The 14514-nt window shown below is 41.6% G+C and overlaps 1 protein-coding gene across 2 annotated transcripts in view; it reads left to right on the top strand.

Moving 5' to 3' along the window:
* cux2b (cut-like homeobox 2b) overlaps positions 1-14514 on the top strand; it is a 268878-nt gene that overhangs the window by 222047 nt on the left and 32317 nt on the right. For both annotated transcript variants that reach the window (XM_088336926.1, XM_088336927.1), the window contains exons 5-8: positions 1154-1294; positions 2793-2946; positions 5818-5894; positions 9301-9367. In XM_088336926.1, the coding sequence (XP_088193052.1) occupies positions 1154-1294; positions 2793-2946; positions 5818-5894; positions 9301-9367 (439 nt within the window). The remainder of the gene's footprint in view (positions 1-1153; positions 1295-2792; positions 2947-5817; positions 5895-9300; positions 9368-14514) is intronic.

Here is a 14514-nt window from a genome sequence, read left to right as displayed (position 1 = left end):
AGATAGATAGATAGATAGATAGATACTTTATTCATCCCCGTAGGGAAATTCACACTTCCAGCAGTCTACCCCGTTGTTTATTAACAGATGAACATGATGCCCTAGGGGTGCTTGTAGCGGAGTGGATGACGTCACGCCAGTCCAAAAGTTCGACATCCCTGCGGCAGATGGAAAATTTTTCTTTGTGAAAATCCAGGGATACACCACCTCGTGTTAGCAAGTCCGCCTCCTCTCCGATTCCCCCCGGCTTTCGTGTCTCTGTTTAGCGGCGTTGAAGCCGGATAGCTCCGGGTAGCTCCGGGTGGCTACACGTTAGCGTCCGGAATGCTAAACGTGAGCCACGTTTCCGCAAAACACAGCAACTGCGCTCCCCGTGCGCTGAATAATGCAAAGTAATGCAATGAACCCGCCACCGGCAATCCCCAAAACCCGCCCTTAAGAAGCACACACGCAAATGAGAAAATCTGCTACAGCCGGTGCCAAGGGGGCGGGGCCATGGCGACCATGCTGGACATGACAATTTCAATGAATAATAAAGCCAAATTCATTTTAAACTGTTGTGCATTGCATTTATTACCGTAAATTCCAGACTATAAGCTGCTAATTTTTTCCCTAACTTTCATACAGTTGTTTTCTTACTTTCACCATTTCCATCCGAGTCCTTCCAAATAAAATTTGAAAATTCAGGTTAAACTTAAGTTAGTTGGTCGGGCTTGGGCTAGGCTGGGCTTTAATACCCACTGGCTCAGGTCTGGTCGGGCTGGATTTGTTTTAGTGAAATGAAATGATCTGCATTTCTATAGCGCTTTTCAAGTCAATGACTTCCCAAAGCGCTTTACAATATGCTTCACATTTCCCAATAGCGGCCTTGCAGCCATGTAAGGCGCTAACCTGCTTATTGGGGGTATTAGGGGTTCAGTGTCTTACCCAAGGACACTTCGACATGTTACACGGACGAGCCGGGATTCGAACCGGGGTCCCTTGATCCCAAGACGAGCGCTCTACCTCCTGAGCTACTGCCGCCCCAAGGCTCGATCTTACCTCAAATCAGTGTCCTAAAGGTTGTAATTTAGCAAAAGTGGACAAAAGAGTTTTTATTCCGGGATGGAAAAAAATCTCATTGACACAGTGTTTTTCTGTTATTTTTTTTTAGATCCGGCGCCTGTACTGGAGGCCTCGCACGCACTGGAGGGGCGGCTGCAGCAGCTTCAGACTTCGGCCCCTGACACAGGGGTCCTGGCTAAGGAGATCAGCAGGCACTGGAAAAGACAACTGGAGTGCCTTCAAAAGACAGGTAAATGTTTTTTCAAGAACAAATATTTTTATTCATTTAGAGCACAGGTGTCAAACAGGCGGCCCGCGGGCCAGATCAGGCCCGCTAAGGGATTGAACCCGGCCCACGAGACAACACTCAGAGAAGCACAAGAGAAAAACAAGCTGCAGGTTGAAATATGTTAACTTGATGTTGCCAAAGAAAGGTGCCTTGAACAAAGACACTGTACTTGTATTTATTTTGCTCTCTCTCTCTCTCTCGCTCCCGCTTTTGCACCCCTTTTTTCCCACTCTCTGTCTCTGTCTCTTTCACTCTCTGCGTCTCTCTTTTTCTCATCCTTTGTTACTCTTTGTCTCTTTCTCTCTCTGTGTATTTTTAACTTATTTTGCTCTGACTTCCTTTTTTCCTTTTCTCTCTTTTCTCTTTCTCTCTTCATGCCCTTTGCGCTTTCTTTTCTCTTTTCTCTCCTTCTGTCTTTCTATTTCTCTTTGGATTCCTTTCTTCCTCTCCCTTTCTTTTCCCCCTCTCTCAAGACTTTTTATCTTTTGTTTCTCACGCTCTCTCCGTCTCTCTCTTTTTCTTTCTTTGTCCCGCCCTCTCTCCTTTCCCTCTCTCTTTCTCTTATTTCTTTATCTCTTTTTCTTTCTCTTTAATCTACTAGTCCGGCCCCTGACAGAATGTTTGTTCTATCGTGAGGCCCCTGAGTTAAAATGAGTTTGACACCCCTGATTAGGAGTATCACTTTTCTTCTTCTTCTATATATTTTTTTAAAGCCCCAATGTGTAATATTTGACCACTAGAGGGCACTGTTACAAGCGAGGGGCCAGTGGTAGACAGCAAAGCATGGCGGCAGGATGCCGGACAGATATATACTTGGCTCTGCAAAATTCAAACCGGATTTCTCCTATTAATGGTACTGGAGAAACTTTGTCCTCAAAAGTGTCAAGACCAGAACGGAGACAGGACCCACTTGCGTTACGGTTCTCTCAGTTTTATTGGAAAAAAGGCAAAGGTTGCACCCATGATCCAGTGATCGATGGGCGCGGGAAGCAGGTCGCTCTGAACGCGGAAGTGGGACTTCCGTGGCAAGCGATGACGGTGTCGGGAATGGAAAAAACACATCAGTAGCCAGGACGAGAGAGAAAAAACGTGGTCAGGGTCGGAAACGAGTCGAAAGCCAGGAGAGGAGAGTAGACGTGGTCAGGATCAAAAAACGGGTCGAAGCCGGGGAACAGATGGGAGCAAAAAACAGGTGGGAGTCAGGGTCGAAAAAGGCTTGCCTAGTGTGAACTGAGGCTGCAGATGGACTGACAAATGGGGACAGACAGGAGTGGGTATAAATAGGGACAGGGAGCCAATCAGAGTCCGAGGCAAATGGCACCAAAGGTGATTCACATCAGTAATCATGACAAAAAGTGCTTGAATTTGGTGTAGGAATCCTGAAAATCTAAGAGAGATCATGTTTTTGATTATAATCATGATTCATTTTTCCCTGATGGCATCCCGTTTTTTTCCACAGAGCCCACAGGTAACGGTTTTGCCGACGCAGCAGAAACTGGAGACGGCTTTGAGTCGAACTCTCCAGGCGCTAATATGACCCCCAATAGCACGCCAGCTCCCGGAGCCCCGAGCTCTCCACAGGAGATCTACCAGGACCAAACCGAGGGACACGGGTGAGGACTGCCAATGACACAGAAACAATAGCACGACTATAATGTGTTCCATGATAAAAAAGTTTAATGCCAGAACGTAAAAAAAAAAAGCATGTGATTGAGTCCTCATGTTAGCGCTCTCTGTCAGATCTATTAATTGCCCCCCATAAAGACTACAATTCCATAAAAGCCATTTACAGGAAGTGACATCATTTGATTTTGGCGGGAGTTCAACTGTGGAAAAAGAGGTTAGCTTCAACTTCTCCTCTCCTTACTTTTTATTTTATTTTAAATATGTTATACTCTTAAAGTTCTCTACCCTCTTAAGACAAATTATGAAAAATGTTTATTGAGTATTTATTTTCTTAAAAACACAATATTTAATTGTTTAAGTTTTGTTCACCTGTTGACTGTTAGCTAGCTAAAAGTGAGCTATAGCTAGAGTAGCTACAGTGGGGACTTAACAAGGGAGGCGTCAGGTTTGGGAGGGATAATAACAATATTCTATATTATTAATATTATAATTAAGTTAATATTAATAACAATATTAACTTAATATAGTGTATGTGTCTTTGTTTATTATTTTTAAAGAACAAGCTTTTTTGTAAAATGTTTGTTAGGAAATGGCAAGGTGAAAAACATTCAGAGAGCTGCTTAAGAAAACAAGATATAATTATAATTGTATCCATCCCTGAGCCTAACCACTGTGAACTTCTTAGTGTTAAACAAATGAGTGCTGCAATACAATCATAAAAACATGAAACATCAGTGTTCTCGTTTGCCCGTGTCCCTGCGTCCTCGACGCATCCTTTTTGCTGGGGACGCATTGTGTCAAATCAACATGCGTCCCCGGGACGCAACTTTTTGACACCGAATTGTCATTATTACCCGATTACTTTTTTTTTTTTTTAACAAAGATTTACCGCACTCCAAACTTTCCGTCAGGCAGATCCGCCATTGTTGTTTTGGTCTCGCGCCGATCTCGGCAAACGAGATCTCGTTGCTTCGAGATGACGTCATTGTTGTGGCGGTTGTTGAGTGAAAGAGTAAAAAACAGTTGGTATTAGGTGCAAATCAACAAAAAATTGGTACTTTTTTTTCAGTGTCGGTAACAAGTCGAAACGTAATACAGAAAGTGGTAACAACGGCAATAATTCCGGCACGAAAAAACGGCAGAGAAATTCTTCAGAAGACCGCGAAGGCAAGGAAAACACGTGTGTTGAAGCGAACGAAAGAAAATAAACAAAAGAATACTAGCAAGAAAAGGACTTTTCTGCCAAAATGGACTAAATGATATTCCTGGTGACGCTATGAGGAGGGTGATAATGGATTGGACCTATGGCGGGACAGCAAACCACAAAGAATATATGAACTAAAAATTTTGAAGTGATATTTGCTTTGTATTACCAAATAACTGTGACGATTAAAACTGCAAGAATATATAAATATTTCAGCAATATTATTTTGTATAGTGTTCAATATTGTGAACTGAAATATCTGAAGTGATAACTGCTTTGTATTACCAATGAACTGTGATGATTAAAACTGAATGAAAATATAGATTCATATAATTATTTCAGCAATAATATTTTGTATAATGTACAATATTGTTGTGAACTGAAAAATCTTGAAGTGATAACTGATTTGTATTACCAATGGACTGTGATGATTAAAACGGAATGGATATATAGATTTATATTATATATTTGCCGCCGATTTACAATTTCAACCGCGATAACACTAAATTTTGGGGACCCATAGATCTCTGTTGGGACCCATCACTTTTCACAGGTCAAATGAACACTGAAACATTATGACACCAAAAAGAATCACCTATCTCAGGGGTCGGGAACCTATGGCTCTTTCTATGCGTATCTGTGGCTCAGAGACCAATTTGATTGCATGCAAAATTTCTCCATCTTGTTCAAAACCGGGATTGTCTATCCTATTCAGGTACACGTAAAGCCAAACCAAAGCTACATGCGAAGGCAACACTTCGCAGTATATATAGGGCACGTTTTTCACTACAATTTACAGTCAAGGTGTCACACAAAAAAAGGGGAAAAAAAACTCGTTTTGGCTGTACAACGCTAAAGAATCCTTTATTTAAAAGTTCACTATATAATCTGTGTTCAGTGTTCAGATACTTTATGATGAATCCACAGAACTGTAAATACGCCAAAACACCGGAAGAGAACTTTGTCATTTGATTGGGTGAGTGGGAGGGATGGGTGGAGCTATGCAAAAAGTACAAGCATTCCCTCCCATCTCTCGCCAAAGGTAAGCACATAAGGCTCCCTATTCTCAGAATGTTGTGACGTTTTTACAAAATAAATGCTTGCATCTGGTTTTGAAACCAATATGTATGAAAAAAAGGGTCAAAAGGAGTTTAACCGATCTTGAGTCATTGCAAGAAAGAGACAAGTTTAAAGTGGTCTGTTTGTTGAATTTGGGACAGGGGCTCTGGCATTATTCTCTTTTCATAATTTTTATCAAATCATCAAAAATAAATGTGCTGAAGACTAAGCTTTTGTCTGGGGCGCGGGTTTAGCAATTTAGTACATTTGTCTCATAATATATGGTGTGGCTCTTTCCCAAAATAAAATTAATATTTTTTGCTTTTATGGCTCTTTGAGTCAAAAAGGTTCCCGACCCCTGACCTATCTGCATAGTGGGAAGGAACTCTACACGTTCTGTTAATTGAAAACAAAAATTTTCTTTCGGAATTCCTTTGTGTTAAAAAAACAAAAACAAGCTTTCAACTTCTATTAGTCTATGAAGATGACATTGCATGGGAGCCACGCCGGGATGAGCATTTTACCCGTCAAGGCGTAAAGTTGTGTACGCGATATGTAGTTATTTGTGTACAACTGACACCGTTTATTCTTTCAGGGAGGAGGAAAATGCCAGCGTCAGTTTGGCTGAGAAACTGTCAGAGGCTGAGGAGAAAATCAAGCTTCTGCATTCATGTGAGTACAAGAAACACTGACAACCCTTGCAACTCTAATTAAATCTTATCAAACATGAATATTTGATATTTTCGGGAACATGATCAGGACCCAAACGCGTGACGTTTCTCACACAAGCGGGAAATGGGGAGTCATGCACGTTAGGCAGCAGTCTGGCGTGAAATGATAGGAAGACAGAGGCTGACGAGATCGATACCAATTGCCCGAGTAGATACCGGGCAGGACAGACAGGATTGATAATGAAAATAAACTGGACAAATTAGACGTGAACAAAAACTGGAGAGAATGATAAACAGGGCACATCTTCACTAACAGACCTTTGTTAATGTGTACATTGTTACATAGAATGACAATACAAGAAAATTATTATTATTATTATTATTAAACAGAACCTAGCTGGATGTTCAAGGTTATATGATAAGAGTATAGCAGATTTAAGAGCATTTGGAAACAATCCTGGCAAAGTACTCACAGAAAGTAAATACTTTATTCAAATATGTTTATGTGTATAAGATGCATTCATAAAAAGTAAATGAATCATGTTGTCAGGACCAGAACGGAATCAGAACCCAAATGCGTGACGTTTACCACAAGTTTTATTGAAAGAAAGAGGCCACGATCCGGTGCTCACTGGACGCGGGAAGCACATCTCGAATATTATTTAGTATTTTAGATCACTTTTTGGTGACACAAATACTCAACAAGATATCGAAAGTTAACTGGACAAACTAGACTTGAACAAAAACTGGAGAGAATAATAAACAGGGCAAAAATAGACGGGATCATAACTTGAAACCGAACAGGACAAAATTAAACTGGAACAATACCGGGCAGGGAATACCAACAGGAAAACAGGACCGAGTCAAAAACCACGTCTTGCGGGGCAGAGGTTCGTTGACAGACTGACCAAGGAAAAATGAGAGCACTGAGCTTAAAAAGACGGAAAGCCAATCTGTCCTGTCAATGAGCCGCAGCTGGCGCCACACGGGCGGGTTCAATCGGGCGCCATGGCAACTGTGACATTAGCTGTTTAAGCAAAGTCATACTTGCCGACCTTTTGGTATTAAAAAGCGGTAGATTTTTTCGCTCTCTCTATTTTTACAATCCGTCTCGTAAATATTAAAAAACAAAACATAAAAAAGAAGCTTGCTTTTTTTTAAAAGCGGAAATTGCAAACTTACCATAACAGAAATCTAATTTGCGCACAAAACAAAGCACTAAAATACTAGTCTTGAGTCAAGGTTTATTTTTCTTGGTTTAAATTTAAAAAAAGGGGTATTTTTTTTTCATCGGTTTGTGTTTTTAAGGAGAGAAAGTCACATGAGTAGGTAGCGTAGGTATGCAAAGCTAGTCGCAGCTAGCGACCTTTAAAGCCATGAAAGTGCAGCTACTAAAGCTAACCGCTAAAGCTAAATATAGTCTTACTACTTAAAATATTTATTCTTGCAGTGAATTAAATTATTTTTTTTAAAAATTGTTTTTAATTGAGAATATTGATGCGAAAAGCTACCTTAGTGACGCTAGCTGCAATTATTCAGGCGCTATCAGGAGTAGACGAGATCGATACCAATTGCCCGAGTTGATATCGGACAGATGAGGTCGATAGCGGACAGGATGGGACAGACAGGATTGATAATGAAACAGGATAGTGTAAATAAACAGGACAAACTAGACGGGAACAAAAACTGAGAGAATAACAAAACAATCCACTTTTTGTGCACGTCAGCTGGAAATACATACTAGTCGATATTGTAGCATAGAATTTTCAAATGGTAAAACTGTATAGCAGGGGTCGGGACCAATTGCTAAATATAATGTTATTTAATGGGAAAATTGTTATGCGTGCGTCAATGGTTCAGTCCAGTATATATAGGACACAATTCAAATTCTACAGTCGCAGTTTACGGTCAAGCTGTCACACAAATGGACCCCGTCGTAGCTGTAAATCGCTAAATAATCCTTTACATGGAAGCTCGTCTGTCATGAAGCAGAACAGGATCAGGACCCAAACGCGTGACGTTTCTCACACAAGCCTTTTATTTTACGGGAAATGTGGAGTCATGCACCTTAGACAGGAAGCCAGAGACCGACGAGATCGACACCAATTGCCCCAGCAGATATCGGACAGGATGGGACAGACAGGATTGATAATGAAACAGGATATCTAAAATAAATAGGACAAACTAGACGGGAACGAAAACTGGAGAGGATAATAAACAGGACAAAAATAGACGGGAACGAAACTGGAAACTGATTTCAAACAGGACAAAAATAAACGAGAACAATACCGGACAGGGAATACAACAGGAAACAGGACCGAGTCAAAACCCACATCTTGCGGGGCAGAGGTTCGTCGACGGACTGACAAAGGAAGAATGAGAGCACTGAGCTTAAATAGGAAAGCCAATCTGTCAATGAGCAACAGCTGGCGCCACATGGGCGGGGCCAATTGGGCGCCGCGGCGACAATGACAGATATTGACGTTTGGAGACCCCGCATGATTTAAATGCCTGTAACTCCTCATCAAATGTAGTCATTCAAAAAGATTTATCGCTCCTCTTCCATTCCCTTTTGATAAAAGATAATGTTCAATTTATTTTATGCCCTCAGAGAGGTATTCATTTAACAATACGTTGACTATTTGTAAGATTTGTAGTGTTTCTAAAAGACGAGCATTGTTTTCTTCTACGCTACTCAAACCTGAAAACTAGTGTATTCTGGGTATAAATACTTTTAATCCTGTGCAATGTAATTGTTTTTTTATATCTAATTTCTTTTTTGATCTTATTAGTTAGTAATATTGTCATGAACTGGAACGGGAGGAGAACCCAAATGCGTGACGTTTCTCACACAAGCTTTTATTTTACGGTAAATAGGGAAGTCATGCATGGGCAAAAGACGTTAGGCAGCAGTCTGGCGTGGAATGACAGAAAGCCAGAGGCTGACGAGATCGATACCAATTGCACGAGACAGTTTGGGTCGATACAGGACGGGACAGAGAGGATGAATATCGAAACAGGATATCGAAATTAAACAGGACAAACTAATCGGGAACGAAACTGGAGATCGATATTAAACATGACAAAATAGACGGGAACAATACCGGACCGAAAACACAGGCAGGGAACCGGACAGAGTCAAAACATACGTCTTGCGGGGTAGAGGTTTGTTGACGGACTGACAAGGGGTGAGTGAGAGCACTGAGCTTAAATGGGACCCCAAGGCCACCGAGCTGGTTCTGATTGATAATTGGAAAAAATAATCCATCAATTAGTTGGAGCCCTAGTCACATGTTAACCCTAGAGTGCCATGTTTAATCTTGTTGCATACAATGTTTCACCGCATTAATATCAATGATAATGAACACTGTTCCATTAATCTTCTGGTCATTATCTCCCCTCAACAGCTTTGGATACTTCACAAACTGAGCTTCTGGACCTCCGGTGTAAATATAACCAAGAGATGTCGAACAAGTAAGAATCTGCATCCGATTGTCACCATTAGATCCTTTTTTGTAGATACTTTGCACACACGGGACCATAACCATGTGACAGAAGGTGCCGACACCATGACGGACGGCGGGAAACCGTAGTGAACAGTACCCACCGATGGGCGAGACCAGTACACATTGGCAATGACTAGTAAAATTAATATGCAACTGTCGAATGAGGTAGCTCACCTTGTCACAAGGAGCTCTTTTTAGAGAAAGGGAGGATAGCAGGGCTACCTCCCGACCCAGACCTTCTCCTTCATGACATATTCACAGATCTAACCAAATCGTCCAGTCTGCCTGATTTCTGTCCACACGATCTATACCACTAGATTCTAAATGGAGTATCCCAATACACCAGTGCTTATAAAAGTCTGGATGCTTACCGGTTCTTCGTAACTGGTTGGTTACTGTTATGCGTTGCTGACAGGGAGGGGTACCTCATTGTGGCAGAGGTAAAACACTAACGTTAGCCGTGTATGCTAATATGTTTTTTCATGGGTGCTATCAAATCTCAAATCGACTGTAATCGAAATCTGCTCAAAATCTCAAAATATCATTTTTATTCTAGCTACAGTAGCACTAGCTAACTTTTTGTTAGCTACATTGAGGGTCTTTGATGTAAAATTATGACTCACGACACGTGGTAAGCTTTCTCTACTGGCTTTGATCTCTTTGATCTCCGGCAAAACGAACATCAAATGTGACGGAAACAAAATAAAAATCAATCCAAACAGCTTGCCAACATCATTTTTGCCGTTCCATGTGTTCCGTTACTCCCCAAGCCTGCACAAAATTTAGTCATTTTATTCATATTTAGTTTCTTTTGTCTTTTATTAGCATATTTGCTATTGGAGTCATCCAAAAGTAATTGAAAGTAATCAAGTTAAAGTAACCCTACTCAACCCTGTCTATCTCACTATATCTATCTATATATCTATCTATCTCACTCCATCTATCTATCTCACTCCATCTATCTATCTCACTATATCTATCTCCAGGGTTGGGTAGGGTTACTTTAACTTGATTACTTTCAATTACTTTTGGATTACTCCAATACCAAATATGCTAATAAAAGACAAAAGAAACTAAATATGAATAAAATGATGACTCACAACACGTGGTAAGCTTCCTCTCCTGGCTTTGATCTCTTTGATCTCCGGCAAAACGAACATCAAATGCGACAGAAACAAAATGAAAATCAATCCAAACAGCTTGCCAACATCATTTTTGCCGTTCCATGTTACTCCCCAAGCCTGAACAAAATTCAGTCATTTTATTCCTATTTTGTTTCTTTTGTCTTTTATTAGCATATTTGGTATTGGAGTCATCCAAAAGTCATTGAAAATAATCCAGTTAAAGTAACCCTACCCAACCCTCTCCAGGCTATTGAAGCCATCCGAGCGCCGAAACGCCTCGGCATTATTTTGCCTATATAAAGCTGCGGAATGCAGTCGTAACAGCGGCCCAAGAGGGAGTCGGCCATTAAGGCGGGTCGATGCCAGAGAGCTCGGTGTTTGCCTTCACCGGCAGTCGGGCTTGACAGCCCTCAAGAAGAACCGCTCCGTTTAAAGATGGCTTCAAAAAAGACGCTTCAATATACGGGTTTTTGTCAACGTATGCGCCGCGTCCCTGAAAAGCATCTGAGCCCTGATGAAAGATGTCGATAGACATTCACAGTAAACACTCTTTTGTTCAGGTTGTGCTCCGGAGCACAGTCAGCCTCTGCTAATGGATTTTCTCCAAGGCTTAATCCATGGCACGATTGTACTGATGTTTCAAGAGTGCTGCCATCTATTTTCTCGGGCCAGGCGCTTTTTTTTTTTTTATCATGGCACACAGCAGGTAGTTGATAGAATTTTATGTGAGCGGTCACAGTGCAGCAGTTCTTCTGGTTCGCATTTCTTCTAGATGACAGCAGCTCTACTGACCCACAGCCGCCGTTACCCTTACATGACCGAAGACCTCACACCCTGGCCCTGCTTCCATTTACTCTCACTCTCAACGACGATATTTCTCTACTCTGGACCGAGTCATTTAGCAGCTAATCAATACGAAACATTTTTTAAGTTAAATAAACACGAGGTCGAGTCATTTTGCACACACACAAACCGGTAACTTTGAAAAGCAGAGGCTTGCTTCCAGATCTTTTTTTAAATTCAAATTATTGTTGCGATTGACTCTAAGGCACTCATGTATGCTTTGTTTTTTGTCCTTTGACCAATTATTAGGTCAGTGTGTCATGAACCGGAACAGGATCAGGACCCAAACGCGTGACGTTACTCACACAAGCCTTTGTTTTACAGGAAATGGGGAGTCATGCACGTTAGGCAGCGGTCTGGCGTGAAATGATAGGAAGCCAGAGGCCGACGAGATCGATAGCAATTGCCCGTGTTGATATCGGACAGATGGGGTCGATACCGGACAGGACAGGACAGACAGGATGGATAATCTCATCTCATCTCATTAGCTGCACTGCTTATCCTCAGTAGGGTCGCAGGGGTGCTGGAGCCCATCCCAGCAATCATCGGGCAAGGATAGATAATGAAACAGGATATCGAAAATAAGCAGGACAAACTAGACAAGAATAAAAACTGGTGAGAATAATAAACAGGACAACATAGACGGGAACGAAACTGGAAAATGATATTAAACAGGACAAAAATAAACAGGGAACAATACCATACAGGGAATACCAACAGGAAAATAGGACCGAGTCAAAAACCCACATCTTGCGAGGCAGAGGTTCGGACGGGAACGAAAACTGGAGAGAATAATAAACACGACAAAAATAGATGGGAACGAAACTGGAAACTGATATTAAACAGGACACAAATAAACGGGAACAATACCTAACAGGGAATACCAACAGGAAAACAGGACCGAGTCAAAAACCCACGTCTTGCAAGGCAGAGGTTCGGACAGGAACAAACACTGGAGAGAATAATAAACACGACAAAAATAGATGGGAACAACACCGGACAGGGAATACCAACAGGAAAACAGGACCGAGTCAAAACCCACGTCTTGCGAGGCAGAGGTTCGGACGGGAACGAAAACTGGAGAGAATAATAAACAGGACAACATAGACGGGAACGAAACTGGAAAATTATATTAAACAGGACAAAAATAATGGGAACAATACCGGACAGGGAATACCAACAGGAAAACAGGACCGAGTCAAAACCCACGTCTTGCGAGGCAGAGGTTCGGACGGGAACGAAAACTGCAGAGAAAAATAAACAGGACAAAAATAGATGGGAACGAAACTGGAAACTGATATTAAACAGGACAAAAATAATGGGAACAATACCGGACAGGGAATACCAACAGGAAAACAGGACCGAGTCAAAAACCCACGTCTTGCGAGGCAGAGGTTCGGACAGGAACGAAAACTGGAGAGAAAATAAACAGGACAAAAATAGATGGGAACGAAACTGGAAACTGATATTAAACAGGACAAAAATAATGGGAACAACACCGGACAGGGAATACCAGCAGGAAAACTGGACCGAGTCAAAACCCACTCAGTTACTGATTTTTTCGAGAGGAGTGAGCAATGACATGAACGGACCTGTGGTTCACGTATGCCAGGCTGAATAGTCAGCCCTCAGATATTTTCATCTTCCAAATCTGGCCCGCTTTCCGAAAAGTTCGGACACCTCTGGATTAGGTACACACCAGATGCAGTTTGACCTTTTTCTAAAATGTCGCTGATAGAAACAAGAGAGCAGTCTAGACTTGAGCTCTGTGTGATGCCACAGAGGTGTGCTACATTCCTGGAAGTCGATTTGGGGTTCAGGAACAAAGCAAGACATTTAGACCAGGGGTGTCAAACTCTTCTTGTGGGGCCAGACGAACGAAAGAGAGACAGAGAGAGAAATGAAATGATCTGCATTTATATAGCGCTTTTCAAGTCAATGACTTCCCAAAGCGCTTTACAATGTGCTCCACATTTCCCAATAGCGGCCTTGCAGCCATGTAAGGCGCTAACCTGCTTATTGGGGGTATTAGGGGTTCAGTGTCTTACCCAAGGACACTTCGACATGTAACACGGACGAGCCAGGATTCAAACTGGGATCCCTTGATCCCAAGACGAGCGCTATACCTCCTGAGCTACTGCCGCCCCAGAGAGACAGAGAGAGAGACAGAGAGACAGAGAGAGGGAGAGAGAGACAGAGAGAGAGAGAGATGCAATTATTAACTAAGAATGAAAAGCACATACATTATCCCAGCTGAATGAAACCATTGAGGAATTTAAGATTGGTCGAAAAGATCAGTTCCACAAAATTATGGAAATCGGGGCCGAAGGATCAATGAATGCGCAACATTAACTTGTCTGTTTAATGAACTCCCTGGAAAAATCCTTGATATGAATCCATCATTTTCTACCGTTTGAAAATCAGATTCCAAAGAAAACCCTCAAACTTCAAACACACCTCATGAATAATCCTGCTGGGACTCCGCTTAAATTAGACTAATTACAAGTTGGAGGTTAAGTTTTCTTGCATGTAACATGCAATTAGAACTTCTCTAATCACACTAAAGGTAGAAAATCAACTATCTCCAAATCATCAGTCTGTTTGATGTTGTAATAGAACAGTGTGATGTGGTCAGGTTAAAAAGATAATTTAGATTCTTTAAAGTATAGCCCCGGAGAAAATGAATTAAATATTGACTGGCGATACATAATCCATTCTATGGTATAGTGTATATACAGTTGGGGTGGCCATTTTCTGTAATCTCATATATACCTTAGACCAGTATTTTTCAACCAGTGTGTAGATATCAACAATGGGGTCGATACCGGACAGGACGGGACAGACAGGATTGTTAATGAAACAGGATTTCGAAACAAACTAGACGGGAACAAAAACCGGAGAGAATAAGTAACAAGACAAAAATAGACGGGAACCGAACTGGAAACCGATTTTAAACAGGACAAAAATAAACAGGAACAATTTTGGACAGGAAATGTCAACAGTAAACAGGACAAAGTCGAAACCCACGTCTTGCGGGGCAGAGGTTTGTTGACAGACTGACAAAGGAAGAAATGAGAGCACTGAGCTCAAATAGACGGAAAGCCAATCTGTCAATGAGCCGCAGCTGGCGCCACACGGGCAGGGCCAA

Source organism: Urocampus carinirostris, chromosome 5 (genome assembly GCF_059441175.1).
Source record: "Urocampus carinirostris isolate Australia breed hairy pipefish chromosome 5, RoL_Ucar_1.0, whole genome shotgun sequence".
Classification (NCBI taxonomy): domain Eukaryota; kingdom Metazoa; phylum Chordata; class Actinopteri; order Syngnathiformes; family Syngnathidae; genus Urocampus; species Urocampus carinirostris.
The sequence above is the reverse complement of the archived record's forward strand: the minus strand, read 5'-3'. Positions and strand labels throughout refer to the sequence as shown.